The sequence below is a fragment of the Schistosoma mansoni genome, chromosome 3 (genome assembly GCF_000237925.1).
Source record: "Schistosoma mansoni strain Puerto Rico chromosome 3, complete genome".
NCBI lineage: Eukaryota > Metazoa > Platyhelminthes > Trematoda > Strigeidida > Schistosomatidae > Schistosoma > Schistosoma mansoni.
The window spans coordinates 20657526-20684084 of NC_031497.1; the positions used below are offsets into that span (position 1 = coordinate 20657526).

Below are 26559 nucleotides of genomic sequence, written 5' to 3' on the forward strand. Positions count from 1 at the left end.
TTAGAAAAAGCGTTCGTAAGTCATATCTTCAATCATGAGAGCATCGATATTAAGCATAGGATTTATACCTGCATAACTTACTATTACAGTCAAGAATGTAACTACAAAGCTATGAAAGTATAAAGTGGTCTTGTGTAAAACTAAAATGTTTATACTAATCGGTCACTGGGGATTTATTTATAAGTAATTTTCAAATAATATATGTGTTAAGGTTTATCAAATATATAAAGATTTTATATAGTTGAGATCATGAATCAATTGAATCTAGACCACCATAGAAAATCTGGAAGCACTGGACGGCCATTTCGTCTTATTGTGGTGAATGGTTGCTCAATTTCGTGGATTGGTTGAAATAAGACATTAACACCATCGGATGCCGGCCGGCTCAGTGGTCTATCTGTTAAGTGCTGTAGCGCGAGACTGATAGGTCCTGGGTTGGAGTCTCGCTCGCGTGTGGGATGGTGGATACGCACTGCTGAAGAGTGTCACAATAGGACGAAAGGGCCGTCCATTCAAGCCCTATTGTGAATATTTGTCTAGCTTCAATTGACTCAGCTTACAAAACGCTCATAAAATTACTTTTAAAATTCTCCACAAAACCCCCTTCTGATATAAAGATTTATAAACATACTTGAATTATGATTATTGTTTAAATCAATTGAATAATTATGATCGGTTTCTTTATTTTGATTATATTGTTGATAATAATGATTAGCTGCATATAATAATGATAATGGATCATTCAATGTTTCAATTGTTTTCAAATTATTTATCCCATTTGATGAATTAGATTGAAGATTATTAAGTATAGATTGAAAATCAAGCATAGAATCATATTTCATATTCATTAAATTATCTTTATCATTATTATTATTATTGGTGCCATCATCATTCCTAATATGTTCACTATGACTATCATTTTGATTGTCAATTCGTTGACCATTTGAAAAATAAGATATTGTATGCTTTGATGTTTTATGTATTGTACCATTCATATTGTTCTTATTCATACAATTAGTCGTAATCATATCATTAGAAGGGATATTTTTATTAGGATGACTTTTAGTAAAGGATAAAAGAGATGTATTATTATTATTATTACTAACAGTTGCTATGGGAAAATGTTTAGAATTTACTGTATCTATACTTTGTAGTTGATGTTGAAAGTTATCAGGTGAAAAGTTTTTTATTGATGATAACTTTGGTTTATTGGGATTGAATGAAATTTGGTCACAGTCATAATTTGAATGTACTTTGCCATTATTATTATTATTATTATTATTATTGATGTTAGGGTGATTATGTGTGTATAAATGATCTGCGGATAATGGTGATGATAAATTTGGTAAAGATGAAAGGATACAAGTCGTAGGAGGATTTAAAAGATTATCTCTAGTTATTTCTGTAGATTTGTATGAACATTGGTGATTCGGGGAAATACATGAGCATAAATATTGATGTGATGAATTTGGTGTGTTAGAAGATAATGGAATTCGAGAAGTGGATACAGAATGAAAAGGAAATTTTGACTGAAGTGATAAAGGAGTTGAAATAACCGATGTTGATGAGATAGGAAGTTGTGGTGATACTGGAACAGTATGAAATGATGTCATATCATGAGTTATCATATCCATAGGTCCTGTATAATTTTTATCACTATTATTATTATTACTACTACTACTTGTAGTATCTAATTGTGATGCTTGATTTGCTGATGACATGGCTGCAATTAAAGCTGTTTCTAAATTTTCATTTGGTGATAGATGATATTTGCCAGTTTCAACCTCTTGTAAACGTTTAGCTTTTGCTCGACGATTTTGAAACCATATTTTCACTTGTGTTTCAGTCAATGTTAGTTTATTTGAAAATTCTGCCCTCTCTAAAAATAGTTAAGGAATTTTTAAACAACACACACAGTTTAATCAGTTTTATAAATTAATGAAGCATATCAAATCAACACTTATTATTGGAAAGTTGAACTAAATGCAGACGATTGGAGTATAATGAATGAAATGTGGTAAACAATTTTATCCATTCACAATAAATAATGTATGATAATAAGCAATAATTATATTTCAAGATTACTACTGCTCATTCTGAAATCAGTTAGTTATATCGCTGTCGAATAGAGTGAATAAGATGAGGTGAAAACCTTAGAACCTTATGGTAAGGTTAGTTTAGAAACTAACGAAGAAGTAACTTATTCTATATTGTCAAGCATAGGATAAGGCACTAAAACGAACCACTGATAAATTGATCTGATACAGAGAAATTGTGTTTTTTTTATTTAAACACATAAATATTGGTACAAGGAAGCACCAGATACATATGTGCCACAAAAATCTCATTTGATTTGTGTCAGGGCTGTGATACTGCCCGGGTGCCCAAACTGAAGCAGATGGTTTACTTAGGGGACCACACACGGAGCCTTTGACCTGAAGATCTGATCCACAGGGCAGTGGAGCATCGTGAGGAGATGCAGTCTCATGGTAGACGGTGACCAGCAATTGATTCATACGCCATTTGTTCCCTCAGGATACTGGAGCCCATGTTCACCATTGGTTTGGACTTCCCTGATAGAGGCTATATACGCGTGGCCATGTGAGAGCATTTGGAGAGGGAGAGCGAACTCTCCCCACTGTCGGTCGTACCAGGGCATTTGAGGGCGTACCAGGGAATTTGAAGGCTAGTATTTATGTTCATTTATTATAAACCACTACATGGTTGCTTAATTTATGTCCTATTACTCAGATATTATCGCCTGTCTGTTATTTCATATTTAAACATGGAAATTGTAAGAACTTTTACCTTCAACATTTAATAAACCAAAGAATCACTGAGATTATAATACGTGTAAGATTGAAAACACCATGAACATGGTCGAAATATAAACACCATTTTCTTAGATTTCGTGATCAGTATATCTCATCAATGACATCAAATAGAGAACTAGCAAAAAATAGGGATTACATGACAGCTATTTAGTCCTAACTAAAAATTTATTTCCCGTCCTCATAAACAACTTCACATGAAATCGAACGATATAACCTTCAGTTCTCAGGACTACTGAGTTGAAATTTAATCGTTCACAGTTACAAACTCAGTTAATCTGAAAGGTTGAGCAGTCATCATAATGAAAATAGCCTAATGGAATTCATGCATCTCATCTAACCAGAATGTTGACTTCTTCTCAAAGATGGGTTATTACACTTTATTCAGCCCCACAACAGTCTTCAAACACCTTTAATCCGTATACAATAGTGTCTGTCACTGAAAATATAGATCATTACTAATAAATTATGAAATGGAATGTTTTTCCAAGTTTACAGCTATATGATGATTGTATTTATCAAAATATATTGAAATGATCAAAAATTATTAACATGTCCAATTGTAATCTTCTTGTGTAATTTACAATTGATTGATTACTGATTAGTGACCAAAGTTATGTTTATTTAGTCTTTCAGGTTAAAGTGAATGCAATTGACCAAGTTAAAACTTGGTCATTTGTGTGAGTGATTTGACATAATGCGCTCTATGTTTTGGTGTTACATGATTGAAAATAGTCTGAAAGAAACTATGAATCTAGGTTTCGTGTTAGATACCACTCAACCTCAAGACATGCCTGCACTTTTAACGGAAACGATAAACTTTGAGGGATTTACATCAGTGTTAGTTGTCTCTAGAAGGTTAGAGAAATCTCCTTTTGTATTTAACCTTCAGATATAATCGGGAAGGTTGTGTATTTAATCAGTTATGGTTGTATCAAATACAAGATAAATTAGTTTAAATAAGTTAGGACTACTTATACTACTGAAGACCGTTTACAATACAGTTTCGACGTTAGTCTAACTATTGGCTAGATGATGTAATGTGATCGTAGATAGTTGGCAGGAAAACTTATTACATTCTTGAAAGAACTGTTGCATCCTGTGTTATCTCAATCCAAGTCACTGATATCACATTATAATTTAGTTTTTACGTGGTTGAAGGAGACGGACAGAAAATCTTAAATCTAGGTCTCATATTAGTTGGTATCAGTAAGTACGAGGTATATGGACTTTAAAAAATTCTTGCGTGATTTCAACCTGTCACAATCGGAGAGAGTGGAGAGATCAATCAATGTAAACTTTTCAAATCTTATTTAAAACATGATTAAATGGTCAGTTTTATAATTCATTTAAGTCATTATTAAATAACTCTTATGAATGTATAATGTTTATTTTGAAGTTGTATATATTTAATTACATGTAGATTAGTTACTATGACTTAGATTAAAACGAAATAAATGTCAATCACTTTCACAATATGAACACTCATCATCATCATCATCATCATGGTTGTCGTTCACATTATAGAAAGTCATACAAAAAATGAAACAGTAAACTAGAGTAACTAACGAAATAAATTTATCATGGATAAATTTAATAGAGAGACCAGTTAATTATTTCATCAATATGAATGGATAATAATTAACATATAAATGGTAAGAATAATATGATATAAAACATGCCCCGTAATTACACCCCCTCCCAGTCAAATAACCCTTCAATCCATCTTATTATAGTATACAGATTCATACGTGCACATATGCACATAGTTTCATTATTAATTCTGCAATTATTACATATTACATATTATGTACACACAAGCAACCAAAAAGCCATTATGATATGATAATGATAGTATTAAGAGATTAGTTTGACATCAGTGAACAATGTTTGGTATTGTGATATATACATATATATATTACCGGTATGCAAAGGGATGGATGACGGAAGGAGAGCAACATCTAGAAAGTTACCTTCCATTACATATGTGCATAAAGATTAGTTTAATTAATGAAATGAATGGACAACATAGTAACCAGATTCTATACTACTTGACTTTATTTATGAATTATGACGTAATAAACTAAACATTTCCTTATTAATGGTAAATAGAATTGAATAAATAAATGAATAAATGATTCATCTGATTGACTATTACATTCAGACATGACAGGTTTATTATGATGACATGTATTCAAGTAACGATGGTTCTAAAATTTCACTCAAGTATTTAAAACTGCATTACTTGTAAGGATTTTTATTTTACTGTAGTTGGTGTTAAGACTTGCAAACTCTGTTAGAAAGTATTCATCAGGTTTTAATTAAAGTTAGATATTGATTATCGGACCTTAACATCAACAACTGGAAAATACGGATACTTAAAATTAAAGTAAAATTCATATGTTACACCATCTTGTAGCTTACTGAACTAAGTAGTCAAGTGGATAGCATGCTGAATGTTTGAAATGAAAGGTACTGTGTCCAAGTATCAATAGGAATATCAATATTGAGATCTATGTAGATTCGGCTGGCGAGTTTTAAATAAGATGAGGGGACTTTAATGAAACTTGTGTTTACAACTTAGTTTACATTTTTAGCCAATTATTATTTATCTCTGAAAAATATTGAACAAATCTGGAACAGATTAGTTAGTCATTCAGTCAAAATCAAGACACGCCTTGTCCACCAACCCGGTTATAGCGCCGTACATTGGATTTTCGTCCTCTCAATTTCGTAAACAACAGTAATGCCACGAGAAGGCAATGAGTAGAACTTCCCTGATAGAGGCTATATGCACGTGGCCATGTGAAAGCATTTGGAGAGGGAGAGCGGACTCTCCTCACTATCGGCCGTACCAGGGCATTTGGGGGCCCCAAATATTTCAATTAATTCATTATAAATCGCTTTTAATTCAATTAGTTGATTCAAACACAAATTAAACTGTAATGAGGGAACTTTGACAAAAATCATTAGACTTGTAATTCATTTATCTTCATTAACGTAAACAAATGAGTTATCCCTATTCGATGTTAGAATTATTTGGAAAAATGTTCTTTTATTTGAAAGAACAAAATATTTCATCAAGTGACTTTGACCTTATACACATGTTTGTTTTTATAACAGTGAACAAAACAATTCATATATACATATATATATATATATATATATATATATATATATAATCATCAACATCATTTCGTCATGTTTGTGTTAAGTCATCGATGTATTTATCTCCATACAGCCGAGAGTGTTTTTCTTCTGTATAACTTTTTCTACAATAAAGAAAGAACTGACTACATCCATCCCACTATTCCGTTACTGATTGTTTACCTCAAATGACAAATTTCTTATCTGACAGTTTATATCATCAGTTTATTTTGTCCATGTGAATGAATGAATTCATTTTAGTATCTATTTCCATATGTATATATTTATACATGTACAGATATATCTTTATTTGTGTTTAATATGCATGTGTGTGTGTGTGTTAAAATGAATGAAAATAAACTACACTACTATATTCATATGTATATATCCACAGATATTTCTTTTTATCAAGTTTTCTTGAATAGTTCAATACCATGATGGATCAAGAAGAAGGAGAAGACAATGAATGTCATTAGACATTTTTCTCTAATTCTCATTAACATTCACTTGAACTGTAACTGCCTTCAAATTATGTATTGGAAAATAACGACAATAGTAAATATATATCTTCTGTTAAATGGTAGTTATCATAGAAAACATCAATCAATATTCAATAAAGTTTTTGTTGTTGTGTGTTCTCACCCTTCTCATTTTTACTTTAAAAGTAAATAAAAGGAAAACGTTCATTCTATTTTAACTCAATGAAGTTAATTACACATTGTATGCTACAATTTCAAGAAAGAAAGAAAGAAAAAAAAACATTGAAAATTCTTTCAACTTACTATTTTACCGATTGTCTTCAATTTAAAAAAAAAATGGAAACATGGAGGTGGGGAAAAATGATGAGGAGGAGGAATAATATCAATAAGAAGTAAGAGTGACAATTAATGGTTTAGGTGGTGGTGGTGGGAAGAAAAAAATTTACATGAAAAGAAAATCGCCAAAACACAAATTAACCAAAAAAAAATTATGAAGGTAGAATATGGAAAATTTACCTTCAATCAATTGTATATCACTTGTATATACACATACCTACACATACATAGATATGTTAATAACAAGCTGCCTACCGGTGTACTAACATAATCAATCACATGAACAATAATGGAACAATGATAGTGATAAATATGTATACATACAAACATAAACATGGATGTACATAATGAATGGAAAAGATTCAAAGTGATAACGGTAATGAATGATGATCAATTGAAATATTTTTTTCTTAAATATAAGTCAATTTCCTCAAATATATATATATATATATATATAATTTTAAATATAAAGGGTTAATTATACCCGTCTTTCCATAGGGTATGGTTTAAACATGTAAGATAAAAGGTATACCTTACACATGTAAACGTATACAGACATACATAGAGAGAACACTAAGAAATCATATTTATAACTTAAAGAGTGTAGTATGTTCAGTGTCAAATTATGTTCATACTATTGATGTAGATGGTTGTTTCGTCATTTTTTCATGTGCACTATGATAAAGAACAGGTTTCTCCTCTTCTTTTTTTTTAAAGAAATCACCTTGTAATGATGATGTAGTGTAAAAAATGATGAAACGAAAAAAAAAACTTCACTTTATTTGTTAACAGATTGAAAGATAAAAAACACAGATCAGTAAAACATGAACCATTTGTGAGTAAAGATTGTATGTTGATCATAATGATAAAGTTGTAATTGTCAAAAAAGTAGAGAATCGAATAGTCAGAAGTAAAATGATAAACTGTTTATGTTCACATTTATGATTGAGTTTTTCACACACACTAGTGTACACAGATAAAAAATTTTTTGCAATAATTTACATGTATATATAGAAATGTTAAATCTGAACAATAGAATCTTAATACTATCAATTACATTTTCTAAAATATTGAAATAATCTGTGGATGCGCACTGCTGAGGAGTCCCACAATAGAACGAATTGGCCGTCCAGTGCTTCCAGGTTTTCCATGGTGGTCTAGCTTCAATTGACTCATGATTTCAACTATATATAAAAAATTACTAAAAATCTCCACAAAAAACCTTATCATATGCTTACTAGTGACTGGCTCCATGAGATATTTACTGGAGTTCTAGTGAGAATCAGTAACCAGTGGAGTTCAACCAGGTCTGTTGTGAGATATCAACTCACTGAAGACAATGGTGAATGGTTGCTCAACTTCGTGGATTGGTTGAAGTTAAGCATTAACATCAATGGATGTTAACTCAGTGGTCTATCGGTTAAGTGCTCTGACGCGAGACTGTTAGTTCCTGGGTTGGAATATCGCTCGCGTGTGGGATCGTGGATGCGCCCTGCTGAGGAGTCCCACAATAGGACGAGTTGGCCGTCCAGTGATTCGAGGTTTTCCCTGGTTGTCTAGTTTCAATTGACTCATGATCTCAACTATATAAAATTACTAACAACATGTTAAAAGCCTAAGTACAAACCTGTAATCATAGCTAAACATTATATTAGTCCGTATAATAAGATAATAGACCAAAAGTCATGGATTCAAATCCTTGTGCAGAATCGTGGATGCATACTGTCGAGGAGTCTTATCCTAGGACGGAACAACCATCCAGTACTTCCAGGTTTTCAATGGTGATCTAGCTTAGATTGATTCATGAATTCAACTTTGAAAATAAAAATAGTTGGATGAGTTGTGAATTTTAAATTCATTTAGTATTGTTTGTTTGAATCTTCTCATCGATGGGCGAGTGGATAAAGCGATGGCGTTTGAAGCGAATAGTAGTAGGTTCGAGTCACAGAGTGAACATCAACTCTGAGATTCAGGCACATCCAGCTGACGAGTCCCAAATAGGACGGAACACTTGTCAAACTGGATTCCACTGCTAGCTATTATCCATCTTTGCTTACAGTTATGAATTTACTTAATAATTTAAAAAATATATCAGAAGGGGTTTTGTGGAGATTTAGTATTTTTCATGGTAGAAAGCATGAGTCAATTGAAGCTAGACCATCATGGAAAACCTGGAAACACTGGACGGCCGTTTCGTCCTATTATGGGACTCATCAGTAGCGCGCTGCCACGATCCCGCCCCGCGAGATTCAAATCCACGACCTACCAGTCTCGCGCGCGAGTGCTTAACCTCCAGACTACTGAGCCGGTGGATGCCGGGATCATGGATGAGCACTGCTGAGGAGTCCCACAATACGACGAAACGGCCATCCAATGCTTCCAGGTTTTCCATGGTAGTCTAGCTTCAATTGACTCATGCTTTCTACTATAAAAAATATATATCTAATGGGATATATAGATGTCATTTGTTTAATTTATTCTGCCTATTGTTTAGTACAACGCAACATAAAAACAAACAAACAAATAAGTAATGGTTAAAAGTGTAATTAATTGCTTTGACCTAATTTCTTTTTTTTTTGTTAAATTACACAAAAACTATTTCCAATTAAATAATGATCATCATCTTGGATAACACAACAATATTATTGAAAGAATATATATATTTGAATAGGAGAAATTAATCAAATGATTAGTTTGTTTATTAATGAATTAGTTAGCTTCAATTGACTCATGATTTCAATTGTGAAAATACTAAATTCTCCACAAAACCCCCTCTGATCTATTAATGAATAGTTAAATAAATTGAGTGCTGTTCTAAGTAACAAGTAACACAGGGGAACACAATTTATTATTAATAATAATCATAGTCATAGTAGATAATCATAAGTGGTAATCATGTAGTATTATTACCATTACCATTCTGATGTCCCTTTCCCATTTGTAGGTTTCAATATAATTGAGTGATATGCTTAGATGAGATGTATATTTTTTTTATTATAAAAGATGATGGATTTATTAAAGGGTGAACATAAATCACATAAGTAAAAATCTCCCTATATGTATATACGTTAATAGTGTCCCCTTTTTAAAAAAAATAAAATACTTTAAATGGATATATGAAATGAACACTATTCAATAGTTAATCTATTTTTTTTTTAAGTATTGAAAGAGATTTTACTGTTAGTGATATGAATGTAGAAAGTAATATACATGATGAAGAAATTAACCTTAGTTTATTAATGTATATTATCATAGTTGAAAGCGTGAGTCAGTTGAAGCTAGACCACCATGAAAAACCTTGAAGCACTGCCTGACGGCCGTTTCGTCCTATTGTGGGACTCCTCAGAAGTGCGCGTCCATGATTCCGCACGCGAGCGAGATTCCAACCCAGGACCCACCAGTCTCGCTCCAGAGCACTTAACCGATGGATCACTGAGCCGGACGGCATCCGATGGTGTTAATGTCTAACTTCAACCAATCCACGAAATTGAGCAACCGTTCACCAATTGTCTTCAGTGAGTTAATATCTCACAACAGACGTGGTTTGAACTCCACTGGTCACTGCTTCTCACTAGAACTCCTTGATATACTTCTCGAAGTCAGTCACTAGTGAGCATATGATTATATTAATTATCAGAAGGGGTTTTGTGGAGATTTTTAGTAATTTTTTATATATAGTTGAAATCATGAGTCAATTGAAGCTAGACCACCATGGAAAACCTGGAAGCACTGGACTGCCAATTCGTTCTATTGTGGAAATCCTCAGTAGTGTGCATCCACGATCCCGCCCCGCGAGATTCGAATCCGTGACCTACCAGTCTCGCACACGAGCGCTTAACCTCTAGCTTTTCCATGGTGGTGAAGCTTCAATTAACTTATGATTTCAACTATATATAAAAATTACTAAAAGTCTCCACAAACAACCCCCTATTAGATCACTAGTTTGATGTCTATTGGTATGCACTTTCAGCTTTACGTGTTAATTTTAAAACAATCAGACAATTTCTTCAGTATTCACGGTATATCTTGATGTGTAAAAATAGTGTTAGATGTTATATTTTTAAAAGAACTGAATGTAAATCTATTTACGTGAAGCATTATTACACATTAATTGAGAACTCATGCATTTTAAATTAATCTGTAAGAGAAACGTTAACATATATATAATAACATCCAACACACGCATATTGGAATTGTTTTCAGTAAAAGTCATATGGGAAAAAGTAGGAGAATTGAAAAGAATTATTTATATAACTGCACTAACTTTAGCATATATTGTAATGATGCGTTCACTTCAATATACATAACATTCATTATTTTTTAGATCTAACCAGTTTTAATTATCGAAGGATAAAGGCTTAACTATAGAAAGACACTTTCTAAATCGTGGTCCTGTTGACCACCTCCAACCACCATGTTAACTTAACATTCATTTAGTATTGTTTGTTTGAATCTTCCCATTGATGTTTAGGACTGCAACTGGTCAGTCTCTAATTGGCATATGTGCATACTGTGCGTATTGCCTCGATATAGCCTTATTTCACAAGCATTGTAAGCAAAGATGTATAGTGGCTAGCAGTGGAATCCAGGACGTGCGTTTCGTACTATTTGGGACTTGTCAGCTGGATGTACCTGCATCTCAGAGTTGATGTTCACTCTGCTAGCCACTATCCATTTTTGCATACTAAATAGAGTTTCTAGTAATAATGATTTCTGCACACGTATTTATCGCTACAATAACATGAAACTAACTTTTTTGTATTGAACAAGCAGTAAACGTGGTAGACATTTCTTATACATAAAGACAGCATTCAAAACAATATTAATAATAAAAATAATAATAACAATCAATTTCTCATTGTCAGAGTACAGTTTGATACAAATGCACGTTAGAGAAGTTACCGTATAACAGTATCACAAGAAGATGAATAGAAAAGGAGTGGAAATAATTGTAGTGATAATGATAATAAGGAAAATCAAACTTTGCGAGCATGCTTCAAAAAGATAATGAAATTTATGCGGGAATGATAACTGATAATAACAGTAATAATGAACTAACCAACCTGCAATAGATAAATATTGTTTTTGACGAAATTTCCTTTCTAATGCTAATAACTGTTGAGTTGTAAATGGAGTTCTTGGTCGACGATTTGGTTTATGCTTACGTAATGTACACTTTTGTGGGATAGATCGAGCTAAGGACAGAAATTTAAGGAAAAACAACTTGTTTTATTTAGTAAATAAGTATATGAGTAAAGAACTAATTTGTAAAGATATATTCAATGTAAAAATAAGCGGTAATCATTTATCAGTTATCAATGGTGTGTTAATCAAATTCCAATGTCGCTAGTGGTCTCTGAGACACTAAATATCGTGATACACTTCATTTGATATTATCAATGGTAATCAAGAAAAAATTTTTTATCTCAAGCTAGTTGGAACATTTTGATGGAAAATGTTCCTCATGAAATTTAACCAACCAAAGATATTATCGTTGAACAATATGAGGGTTAAGTGATCAATTTATAGTACAAACAACTTGACATTACAACACAAAACTATTTAATGATCAATTAGCGTCCTAGTCTTTTTGGAGGTCACTTTACTTTTATAGTGTTAGTCAATATGGGATTTATGAGTAGTTATCGAGTTGATATTCATGTCGTATGTCCAAGAAATTTGTGATAATATACTATCAACCTATGAATTATATAAGCTAATGGATAGGGAATTTACATTTTGCATGTGCCTATTAAATGCTTCATTTATCCGCTCTTTTATAAATAATAGGATGGAAAGAAATATTATATAAAATCTCAAATATTTTCTTTATAATATGCAAAAATGTGATTGAAATACTGTGAAAAATCACAATTGAATGCCTTTCATTCATTTGGTTTAATTTATTCATCAATCTACCTCCCGGTACTATTTCCGTCTGTTTCCGGAGAAGTTAACAAACTGGATATGAGGTCAGATGATTAAATGGCCAATACTTGAATAACATATTGATAAGAACTGTCGTAACCTTGAATCTCTCCTTAATATAACAGATATATTCATTAAAGCGTACTAAACATCATGAAATTTAAGTTGGTAATAACCTGTCTAGTGTTTTTACCCCTATATTATTAGGAAAATGAACTGTAGTGTCAAATCAATTAGCTCAGTAGTTACATCTTTGAAAAAATCGACTAATGCTGGGAGTTAAACGACAGAACTTTAGTTATTACCTAATGAATAAAGCTTGCATGTAAGTTGTATTTATGTTCAAATTATAATTAATATGAGACTTATATTAATATTTATTAATTATGTGAACACATAAATATTGGCACAGAGGGGCACCGAATACACATGCGCCACACAAGTCACTTGATTTGTGTGTGGACTATGATACTGCCCGGGTCACACCTGAAGCCTTTGACCTAAAGGTCTGATCCACAAGGCAGTGGAGACTTATACATGACTTTAAGTTTTGTGTACTTAAATACAATCTATAAGAGCTGTATGGAAGCTTATAACACTACTTAACTTACAGTGGATAAGATAAATCTGAATTCACTATGTATTAATAACAAACCGATTAAGATGTAATTTATTAATTAACTATCAGTTTTTGCACTTAGCTTTGAACCAAACGTTAACTATGACAATTAGTTGTATGATCCGTTTGCTTAAAACAGGACTAATTAAAGCTAGGGTTGAGCTCACAATCAAACGATTGAAATTTGAGTGCGCTGAACACTAAACAATCAATCCATAATATTAAAATCAACTAACAATTACTTCACAAATTATGTTAATAAAAACATCATCTTCACAATATTCATTTAGATGTTATTACTATTTTCTAAATAAGTAGTAAATAGAGAATAGTTTACTGTTCCAATAACTAATTTCTTCTAAGGAAAAATTACAAATTTAAACGTTTCTTTCTTATGTATACTTATGCAGTAAAAACCAAATCTACTAAGTTAACTAAACATAAATCTAAATGGAATATTGAGTATGTAAAATCAACTGATAATAATTAAAATGTAAAACCTCCCTCGATTTGTCTGACACAAAGTAGAGTAAATCTCAACACAAAGGAACAAACAGAACTATGTTTCAAGATATTTCTCACTATAATGAGATGTCATGTGAAAAGGAAAACAAATGGAACATAACTATTTGATTTTTAATTGAAGAAAAATTTTGCTGTATTTATAAACAGTTGTTTACGCAAAATACTCAACATTCACTGGCCGGATACTATCAGCAACAGCGTTTTATAGGAGAGGACAGACCAGCTTTCAGCTGAAGAGGAAATTAGGAAAAGACGTTGGAAGTGGATAGGACATACATTGAGGAAATCACCAAACTGCATCACGAGGCAAGCCCTAACTTGGAATGGTGAAGGGAAGCGGAAAAGAGGAAGGCCAAAGAACACATTACGTCGGGAAATACAAGCAGATATGAAAAGGATGAATGTTAACTGGAAAGAAGTGGAAAGGAAGGCTCAGGACAGAGTTGGATGGGGTAAGTAAGTAAGTAAGTAAGTTTGCAGAGACCATTTTAATATGTGGGTGTTATTCATCACGGATTGAATCAATGAAAACTAGAGAGCACACTAGACAGCTGTTTCGTTTTAATATTGGTGTGAATCTTTATTTTCCTCAATGATCTCCTTCCATATGTTGTCATGAAGAACTGAAATTTTAAAATTTTAAAATTCTGATAACAAGTACATTAGAAATTGACTTCTCTCTTCAAAAATGAATCAATTCTCTATACAAACTGAACTGAATTCAAATTCACTTAGTATTGTTTGTTTGAATCTTCCCATTGATGTTTTAGGACTGCAACTGGTCAGTCTCTAATTCGCATATGTGCATACTGTGCGTATTGCATCGATATAGCCTAAATTCACAAGCATGGTAAGCAAAGATGGATAGTGGCTAGCAGTAATCACCCCATTGCACAAGCAAGTGGCTATCAGGATTCAGTGGCCGAGTGGATAACGCGATGGCGTTTGAAGCGAACAGTAGTGGGTTCGAGTCACAGAGTGAACATCAACTCTGAGATGCAGGCACATCCAGCTGACAAGTTCGGAATAGGACGAAACGCGCTTCCTGGATTCCACTGCTAGCCACTATTCATCTTTGAACTGAATTCAGTTCATATTGTTTATTTGTATGAAACATCAATTCAATGAAAATCATCAATCATAAACGAATATGAAACTATGCGGAATAACTTACAATAATCAAAGAGATTATATATACATATACATATATACCGGAAAGTAGAATGTTTAATTACACAGTTAATCAACACATAAACTCCTTATTACTATTCACAGTAATTAGTTTATTAAGCATATTCAGTAAAGTTTTATTTCTTATATAACAATAGGATTGTTATAATGTGAACTCATTCACAGGTCAGTAATTATTTTAATCAGGCCAGTAATATATTTACTAATTAATAATTACAATAAACAATGTGTCAGGAATGATAAATGTATTTCATAAAATGAATATATATGATTTTCTAAGGATATAACTGCCGTCTAAGCTGTCCAAATCATTTTTTCTTACAAAACATCTACATAAACTACAACGAAGTACTAATAAATAACAAGATGGATGTGGCGGGGTGAGTGGGTAAAGAGGAGTTCTTCATAAGTATGATTGTGAAATCATAATTTCTAGAGTTATTCGAATTGGGAATAAATCATCAAATCTATCCATAAATTTAGCTTAATAACCAATTAGCTGAGGTTAAGGTTAGAAACTAATACATTGTGATCATGTATTTGAAAGATGATGGTAATAGTAGAAGTCAACAAAAGACTTTTAAAAGTTATGGGTCATATGATCATATGTATGTGAGGTTGCAGAGGTTCGGCATCGTGTGTTCGGGCGCAGAGACGATAATTCAATTGGTGTCACCATCTTAAAACACCGACTTCGGTGGCTTGGACATGTTCTACAAATGACATTCCAGAGAACTCCACGTCGTGCATTATTTGCCGACTCTGGGACTGGTTGGAAAAAGCGGAGAGGAGGTCAGTGTATGACATGGTGTCGTGGTATGAAAGAAAGCTGCAAAGGGCTAGCTTCTGTTAGCCCTTCATGACTCCCTGGCTGGGGTCCGAGAAATGGTGCAACACAGTGGCTAGAGACGTTATCAGATATGGCTCAGAATAGAAGCCAGTGGCGAGCCTGCTGTAACCTTCTTTTACTTTCTTCATAAAGAGTGGATATAACTTTCTTAACTGAGAGAGTTCTTCTGGTTGTACATTTCAGTTCCCCCATCATTTCTCTTCTCTCCTTTTTTTCTTCTTTTATATGTACGCATCTTCCCCATTTCCCCTCCCATTCTCATTATTTTGTGTGGCGCATATGTATCTGGTGCCCTTTTGTACTAACATGTATGTGTTTAAATAAATAAATAAATAAATGTGAGGTTGTAGATTAGCATTGTTGAGATGCCTTAATTTACAATAAAAACAGATATCTAGTGTTCTTTGTTTTTTTACGGATACTTGATCTGTTATTATTTTGTAGCAGAAACCATCTTCAAACTACCATATACTCAGTAAAGTCTAATCATCATAAGACATGTTACGAATGTGTACCAGTTCAAACTAATATAAACCATTTCAGGACAGAGTAATAAGAAATCAAAATATGCTAAACACAAGCAAAAATATCAGCTAAATAAGTATATATTTATTCCATACTGATAGTAGGCGAATCCAAGATAATTCAACCATATAGAGAGCTGCAAGTTCAAGGTGAACTACAATAAATCGAGCCGACAATTAACCATGTACTCTCAGCTATGTTAATTCATTAAAATTAGTATGATCAAAGCCATATGTTGAATACATATTCATCTATTCATTTGGGGACTAGATTTACAATGCGATGGAAAGAATATTTTAACATCATGGTTACATAACATCACGCATGGAATTACTTTAAAAGATCTACATTACTGTATTAGATTAAACAATGTTTAGGACCATTCACAACCAAGCAATGGATTATATCAGTAATTAAAATTATTTTGTTGGTTTAGTTTTTGTGGCAGTTAGTTTAATTTGTAAATTGTATTCATCGCAGATTGATTTGATTTAGGTGACTTTTGAGGTGGATAGGACACACATTGCCAAAATAATCAAACTTCACCACAAAGCAAGCTCTAACTCAAAATCCTCAAGACAAAAAGAAAAGAAGCAGACCAAAGAACACATTGGTCTGGGAATTGGAGGCAGATACTAAAAGAATAAATAGCACTTGGCAACAACTGGAAAAGAGAGTCTTAGTGTGGACACCTCGGAATTTTCATGAACAAATCCAACAAGGATTGAACCTACGACCTGAAATCTCGCGGCTAATACTTGTTTATTAGAACCTCGGGGTCCGTGTCCAATAGTATGATCTCAACTCTAATCAATTGATGACATAGATGGTCGACCGTCCAATGCAATTGATAATATCATTAGTTCATAATGAAAAATCGTTTATTGTTTTGATGTTCAATGCTTTTTGATTTAAACTGATTATTCAACTAAGTTGAGTCTGTGATATATGCTGCAAAACACAACAGTCTCCACAAATCCCTCATGCTAATAAGATACATTAAATCAACATGTGGAAAATAAATTTAGACTGTTGCATAACATTCCTCTTCTGTCAAGTTCAGGCACCATATAAAAATCATCCATTCAAACAAGCAGTGGTCTAGTGAATATACTGCTTTATTAGCAACAATTTGAGTTACAGGTTTCAATCTCAAAAAATCTATTATGACTTCAGTAGTGAAAATCTCATTCAAAGAGAGTATAACTACATCACACAGACAAATGTACAGTTGATTGACTACTGAACAGTAAACAGTGTCATATTTGCATAGTCATTGGTGCTAATAGAATGTTATGTTACAATCTGGCCACTATTTTAAAGAATTCTATATCCCCTGCACTGTATTGAGATTTTAGGCGGTTGGAGACAGTAGAAAATACTAAACATATGTACCGTGTTAGTTGGTACTCGTTGGCAAGGTATATTTGCAGTACTATGTGAACTAATGCTTCTTTCAAGATTCAAACCCAAGTCATTTAGTTTCATAGTTTTAGATGTTTATACTGAGTTATTCGATCAGTGGATGAAGTAACAAATGTGTTCCTGATCGCTGAGTCATAATCATAATCTCAAAAGTTAGGAAAATAGGTTTCAATGAAGAAGAAGAAGAAGCAGGAGGATAAAACATTTTGCATATTAAAATGTCTACATTTACACATCAATTGTAGAGATATAATAACATTGTAAACACTTTATATTTTAAGTTTAACAAAATAAACAATAAATGTATCTAAAGAATGGATCTGTTGAGAATTTCGGGAGATTTGTTTCGTCCTATTTATAACTCAAAAGATGGATGTGACTACTGACGTTCGAACTCAGTACCTTTCACTTCGAATGACGAGTTATATATTCACTGAGCTGAAAATTGAAAACGGCACAGTTCAAACCCATACTAATAACGATATGAAAAAGATCCACAATGAAAATAGGATCGATGTAAACTAAGACACTATAGTCCATAGAGTGACTCGTTCTGATGATCTTATAAGACTGAGTGTGTGTTGTATGCCAAACAATTTTTGTAATATATAAACTACATTAAGTTCCGAAACATTTTTAATATCACTAATATAAATAATTAGGAGTTAGTTCGTTTACTAATTACACATGATTATTTATTCAATTGGTTGTTCGAACTAGAAGACGAGTGGGCAAGATTCTAGCCTTAAAAGTTGACTAATTAAAAACTATACACTATTGAAATTATGGTCACCATTTACGTCCACGAGTGAATGCTATCGGAGGTGCTGTATTCTCTGATTTATACGGTTTAATTTGAGAGCTTTAATTGTCGTTCTGGACACATTTTCGAAGCTTACTTAATGTAGAAGAGCACTTTCCAGCTATTCCACAATGGTTACATCAGCTCGTTCCGATGGCTTTCTTTGTGGTTGGTTGTCTTAATGGATTTTGTCGTCTTCGTTTATCTTTGTATTCATGCTGACTGTCTTTGCCAATTAACCTCTACTTTTTTGGTGGTGTGGTGTTCTCTGAGCTACGTCGTTTAATTGTTGAGGTCAGCCAGTAATGACGGTCGGCATGAATGCAAAGACAAGGGAAGACAACAAAATCCACTAAGACGGCCAATTACAAGCAAGACCATTGGAATGAACTGATGTAACTATTGTAGAATAGCTGGAAGGTTCACTTTTTGATAAAGTAAGCTTTGAAAATGTGTATCTAAAATGACAAAGAAAGCTCTCAAATTAAACCGTGTAACTCAGAAAATTCAACACCACCGAAAACCGTATATTGTATGTCGAGAAGTGACTTAGTGGTTAAGGTGTTCAACTTTTAGTCATTAGGTCACAGAGCTAAACCTCGATCGATCTACTTCCGGTATGCTGTGATCACCAAACTATCACTGATAAAATTATTAAATTATCAACTACCTTTATGTCCGAAACAATCAAATGATATTCACATTTCAATCAATTGCATATATACAATTTAACATTCAGAAAACATACATAAATTATATTCTAACAGAGAAGCTATACGATTTTTCTCATGACTATTTCTATCTATTTTTATTAAGACTAAATTTATTGAATCAAATCAACTTTACATAAGTTATTTACTAAGCATAGATTAATATACTTGGCTTGAAGTTACATTATCTGTGAGGGTGGTTTAACGACACTAACCCATTGTTCAAGCTGGATTAAATGAAGCTAAGTCGTAAGACATGATTTAATTGTTAAGAATCAATTACTTTGACCGTTAATAAACCACCTGTTACATTTTGCTGAGCAGCTAAGGATTTAATAATGGATCAATCAGAACTAAACTTGATCACAGTGAATTTCATACTAGAAGTTTTCATTAAACCAATTAAAAAGAAAATGATTGATTAATTTTTTTACATGAAATGTGATAGTGACTAACAGTGGAATCAGCATCATGTTTTGTCCTAGTTGGGACTCGTCATCTGGATCTATCTACACTCCAGTGTTACCGTTCACATGTATACTCAAACCCAGTACCTTCCATTTCAAATATCCAAACACATTGTCCACAAACCTATTGAATCCCAATCGATGCATGCTCGTACGGTGAAATAAATAGTTACTCTTTTGACCGAAAAAGTAGTATACCATGTAGTGTTAAATGAATATTTGGTAATGTATTCTAAGATCGTTAGTCTGAATATCACTCCGTAAAGCGTGTCAAGATGAAACTAAATTCTGAAAAAGTTATGGTTAGATTACTACAATAAAATATTTCTAGTGTACTGTATAACTCCGCCTGTAGCTCCTCCGGGGGTTACTGCCGGTCCCAAGCCCGGGTAAAGGAGGAGGGTTGGGCATGGGGTTAGCGACCCCATCCCGTAGAAAAACAAACTCGCTAAAAAAACGCTAACCAGAAAAATGTGCTGGTCGGCGGCATATGCTCCATTGGGAGTAACAGGCGTAAGTAAGTAAGTGTACTGTGTACATTATGATTAAAATTGGGGAAAAACAAAAATAGAAAGGGTAAATTTCATTGACTTACATCCAATTGCACTATTACTAAATGTTAAATAATCATTAAATGATAATTCATGTAATGAATTAAAAAAGTTATTCTTCTTAAAATAAGACATTTGATTATGATTTATTTCATTATCAATATGATTACTACTATTTATATGATTGCTAGTAGTATCTTTACTTGAATAATTATAGGATGATAAACTTGTAGGCATTTTATTATTTTGATTTATTTTTGATGATTTAACATCATGATGCTTTTTAAGTTTATTAGTAAACTTTTCTTCACTTCCATTATCATGATTAGATTTCCCATGTGATTTTTTACCATTAACTTTAGTTTCATTGAATAACGAGGTGGTTCTGTTGAAATGATGGTTGTTATTATTATTATTATCACTGTTACTATTGTTACAATTATTATCATCATCAATTTCTGGATGAATAGAATTTTTGGGCCCTGAGTTACTTTCGTCAGAATTATCCAGATGGCAACAATGATTACAACTGTCATTGTCGATATTTTCGTTATCCCCATCATCGTCGTCATCATCAGCAGCAGCATCGTCGTCTTCGTCTTCGTCATCATCATCATTATCATTGTCACCATCTTCATTATTAGCACTACCATCAATATCGTCATCATCTAACAAGGCATCTATTGAAAAATGTAATTGTTTTGATACTTTTGTCATGACTGTATTCTCATTGTCTGTGTGAATATTTCTCAATGTACTATCATGAGTTTTTATTTCCGTACGTTGGTTACAATGTGGAAAATAATTGGATGTATTTGACAAGTTATCTTCCATATTCTCATAATCCAATGAGTTATTCAACATTTTGTTGAAAAACAATAATGATTACTACTGTTATTGTTATTCAACTAGTAATTATTAACAATAACAATTTAATAATTTTCATTTTCTAATTCATTCAATATAAGAACGCTAATTGTTGATTTACTGACCAATCAAAATAAAATAATATTATGTAAATGAAAAATTAAGCGCTTCCTGTTAACCAATCATAATTGAGTAAATTTTTTATCCATCTAATAAATGTAGCCAATGAAATTTCTTACAGTAAGTTAGGTACAGAATGTATTTAGAGTGAAATTTAAAATATAAAAAGAAACTATTTGTTGACATCATAAGCAAAGATGGATAGTGACTAGTAGTGGAATACAGTTTGACGCGCGTTTCGTCCTATTTGGGACTCGTCAGCTGGATGTACCTACATCTCAGAGAGTTGATGTCCACTCTGGGACTCGAACCTAATAGGTTTCGCTTCAAATGCCATCGCGTTATCCACTCAGCTACTGAGTCCCGATAGCCATTTGCTTGTGCGATGGGGTGAAGTTTAAATTCACTTAGTATTGTTTGTTTGAATGGCACATATGGCCAATGAGAGACTGACCAGCTGCAGTCCTAAACATCATTAATGGAAAGATTCAAACAAACAATACTAAGTGAATTTATTTGTTGACAGTTTTCACAGATGCTACCATAATGAAAGAGTTGAGCAGTGAATATTTGGTATATGATTTATCACATCATAAAATCAGAAATTATACTTACTAAAATCTACTCATTAATTTCAAGTCTTATAGATTTAAATTATAAGTAAATGAATTTATTTAGCTAGTAATAAATCTTTTCGGCATCCCTGAGAAGTTAGTCAATATCATACGGAACTCCTATGATGGATTGAACTGCCAAATCGTCCACGGAGGACAACTCACCGACTCATTCGAGGTAAAGACCAGTGTTAGGCAAGGTTGTTTACTCTCACCCCTTCTCTTTCTCCTGGTGATCGACTGGATCATGAAGACGCCAACATCTGGAGGGAAGCACGGGATACAATGGGCAGCTAGGATGAAGCTGAAAGATTTAGACTTCGCAGGTGATCTGGCTCTTCTATCACACACGGAACAACAAATGTAGGAGAAGACGGACAGTGTAGCAGCAGCCTCAGCAGCAGTAGGTCTCAATATACACAAAGGGAAAAGCAAGATTCTCAAATACAACACAGCATGCACCAATCGAATTACTCTTGGCGGAGAAGCTTTGGAAGATGTGAAAACCTTTACATATCTGGGCAGAATCATTGATGAACACGGTGGATCTGATGCAGATGTGGGGACGCGGATCGGCAAAGCAAGAGCAGCATATCTACAATTGAAGAAAATCTGGGACTCAAAACAACTGTCTCTCAACCAACACCAAAGTTAGAATTTTCAATACAAATGTTAAGACAGTTCTACTGTATGGGGCGGAAACTTGGAGAACAACAAAGGCCAACATCCAAAAGATACTGTTGTTTATCAACAGTTGTTTACGCAAAATACTTCGGATCCGCTGGTCAGACACTATCAGCAACAAGTTACTGTGGGAGACAACAAACCATATTCCAGCGGAAGAAACCAGGAAGAAACGCTGAAAGTGGATAGGGCACACATTGAGGAAATCACCCAATTGCGTCATAAGGTAAGCCCTCACATGGAATCCTCAAGGCCAAAGGAGAAGAGGAAGACCAAAAACACATTACGCCGAGAAGTGGAGACAGACATGAGAAGAATGAACAAAAATTGGATAGAACTAGAAAAGAAGGCGCAGCCAGGACAGAGTAGGTTGGACAATGCTGGTCGGCGGCCTATGCTCCATTGGGTACAACAGGTGTAAGTAAGTAAGTAAGTAAGTAAGTAATAAATCTCTTACCTGTTACTTAATAAATATTTAAAACTTCATTTACCCGGTTAACTACTACTGAGATTTAGTATACAGAATAGATGAAAATAATTTAGATTAATAAATGGTTCCCAGTAGTTACTAAGGTTATCTAAAGACAGTGAGTGATGTCAACTGAAATTGTTTTTAAAATAATTACAAATCATTAACGACATGAGATGAACAAAATCATGTGAGTGTAAACAGCCTAGTTTTATGTGAAATTAATCTTTTCCAAAATAGCGACATTGCTTAATTACGCTCGTTGCCCCCGTGGAAGAGCATAGGCCATCCACCAACATTCTTCATCCAACTCCGTCCTGAACATTGCTTTCCACTGGTTTCCAGTTGCTATTCATCCTTTTCATGTCTTTTTCCGATTCCCGACACAGTGAATTATTTGTCCTTCCTCTTTTCCGTTTCCCTTCAGCATTTCAAGTTTATGCTTACCTCGTGATGAAGTTTGATGATTTCCTCAATGTATGTCCTGTTCATTTCTAACGTCTTTTCCTAATTTCCTTCTCAACTGGAAGTTGGTTTGTTCTCTCCCAAAGTAGACTGTTGCTGATGGTATCCAGTCCACTAACATTAAGTATTATATGTGGATAACTGTTTATAAATACTGATATTTTTTAGTCCTAATTATAAGCTCTCACTTACTTTGATAGATGTTTGTGTATGTTTTACTATTCCTAAACTATCGGCAATCAATTATCCACCTATTGTTAAATTCAGTATTAATTACAACTCAGTTGTGCACAACTTATAGTTTTTTTCTTGTTTATAATGAATTGTAGTCAGGTAGGTGTTGTATATAACATTATAAGTTCCTGGTTCTTAATCGTATATTAGCTTGCTGCCTTCGTTTTCTGACTGCGTATTAGGGATAAATGGAATTTGAACTGAATATATTAGAATTAGGGTTCTCTGGTCAATTCACACGATTACCGTAAATGAGCCAGTTTAAATGAATTCTTGATAAACGGAGTCTCTAATTTCATGAACCGATCAACTGAGCATATAAGTAGTTGAAGGTTATGACAATCAACATTGTACCAAAAATATAATATTGAATAAACCCACTAATCATTATGATAATATATAATAATCATTACAGTGAAAATAATTATTTAAAGTGTATATATTTGAAATTAAGCTGAAATTACTAAGTGCTTTGGTACAATACGGTTTAGCATAGAACAACGGAACGAAAGTGATAGATTTCGTCATTAACCAATATCTAAATTACTATCAACTTGACAACCTGGGTAATGTCATACATTCAAGTAATTCATATACCAATAGAGACTTACCAGTTTAGTCCTGAGTAATGACAAACGAAATGTATAAAGCTTTACAATGAATAATGAATACTATACATGTTAAAAATGTTGACGGCTATAGTGAGATACTAACCAGCTGACTTTTAGCTAGGAAATCTATCACCAATGGATAACAGATATAATTGCTTGGACAGTAAATTATCCTGAATGATTAAAACGTTTCATCAATTGCTGTGCATCACTTGTTTAGATTCCAAGCTAAAAAAACATCACGATTAGTGATAATGCTCATTTTACTAATGAAATATTTCACATAATTTTGGACATTTAAAAGGAATGCACTAGGAGTGGTAGAGCTATATTTTGTCTTAGTCGAGACTCGTCAATGAGATATGTTTGTATTATTGAAAGAACTTTTAGTCTTGGAAAAATTTAGTTCAGTTAAAGTCAATATCATTGTCAGAGACTTTAACATTCAGTTATTCAGGTGGATTACCGTCAATAGTCTAAAATGCATACAAAGTACATGGCAATATCAAATCACCTGACCTAATAGTCATATTCCAGCCATTATCGAAGTTTTTCACTTGTTATTAGAGATTAGACACTATAATCTTTATTCACTGAGTGATGATCAGTAGTATATTTAGCTAGTCCTTAGTCTTAATCGAATTATGTTGACCAAGTTGTATTGTGGTTACTAATCTATGTAATTTAGCACCAATTGAACTCAGATTTTAAGACTGGGTGGTTGGATTTAATCAAACCCACATTTATTTCTGGTAGACAGTGGTCAATAAGATGAACCTGCAATATTGAGGACACTGAGAGTCCATTGCATGAGTCACTTCTTGTCGATAAGCCTATGTAAATACCTCAATACTACAAGAAGTTATTTGAAGCTAGAGTTATACAGTGATGGTATCGTAGACTGTAAGGCTTGGAAAGGTGAGTTGGATTCACTGCAAGCACCCTTTCAAGATTAAAGGTATAAGGAACGAAGACTTGGTTGAAATGAACCAATTTATTGTACTGAGCAAAACTACACACTACATATGAAAAAATTTGGAAACAGTATATTTAGTACATCACTTGTGTGTCTTCCTTAAGCTGTCTCTTACAAGCTTCATTGTTCTTTAAATCCTGTTGTCACTCAGACTGCTTCTTTCATTCTTTCTCTTCATGTTCTCCTTCTGTCAGTAAGAGTCCTACTTCCAGTTTTGACACACACTACTTATATCTGTCCGTATAAGTAGCATACACCACACAAGCGCTAACTAGGACAAAACCTAGGCTCAGAGTATCCTGGCAACTATTCTTAACAGCCTAACACTAAATACCAGATATTATTTTTTTATTCAGGGATTGATTAGTGTATTCATTTAATATCTATGAGCTATTTACAAAGACCAAATGACTATTTTTCATGTAAAATGATTAAGATTTTTCTCATAAATCTAACATTGTTTTAATAACTCTTCACTTCATTCTCAAATTTTCATGGTAAAGTTTTGATTATCTTTTAGTAAAATTACTAATGTAGTATCTATTTTTACATATTTTAGAGCCCATTTTGATCTATTACAGTTTAAGTACATCTTAATTTTCAAGCAGTCACCACAAGTGTTGCCACATTTGAATTTTCCATAAACTAACAGATGAAACGAATACCTAGTGAAATGAATACTAATAGGATATAAATCTTCATTCGTAAATATTTATCATCACAATTAGAAAAGTTTTGTGGAAATTAGTTTAATTTGTAGTTTGTATTCATCATCGATCACTTACGTTTATAGGACCAGAGAGAATCAGAAAACAATCATCCTAGAATGAGATTGCTCAGTAATATGCTCCCACAAACCCACCAACAATCGAACCCAGGATGTTCAAGTCTTGTTGGGAACATTAGACGAATTTTGTTTCTGATATTGATTGGATAATTAATACTGTCACGATGAATACACAGTGATAAGTAAAAGATCTTATAACAATTATCATCATGGGCTTAAATACCATCAATTAGTAAATATAATGAACTTATGACGTTATAGAATGTTTCAATTTAATACACTTAGTATTGTTTGTTTGAATCTTCCCATTGATGTTTAGGACTGCAACTGGTCAGTCTCTAATTGG

General features: G+C 33.1%; 1 protein-coding gene across 1 annotated transcript; it reads right to left on the reverse strand.

Moving 5' to 3' along the window:
• Smp_144380 (msx family homeobox protein) lies at positions 1-21250 on the reverse strand (the record flags this gene model as incomplete). Its single annotated transcript, XM_018799596.1, has 5 exons — positions 1-109; positions 1720-1879; positions 11857-11988; positions 20431-20742; positions 21145-21250. The coding sequence occupies 5 exons, from the start codon at positions 21248-21250 to the stop codon at positions 1-3; spliced, it is 819 nt and encodes a 272-aa protein (XP_018651370.1).
• Positions 21251-26559: the final 5309 nt, after the last annotated feature.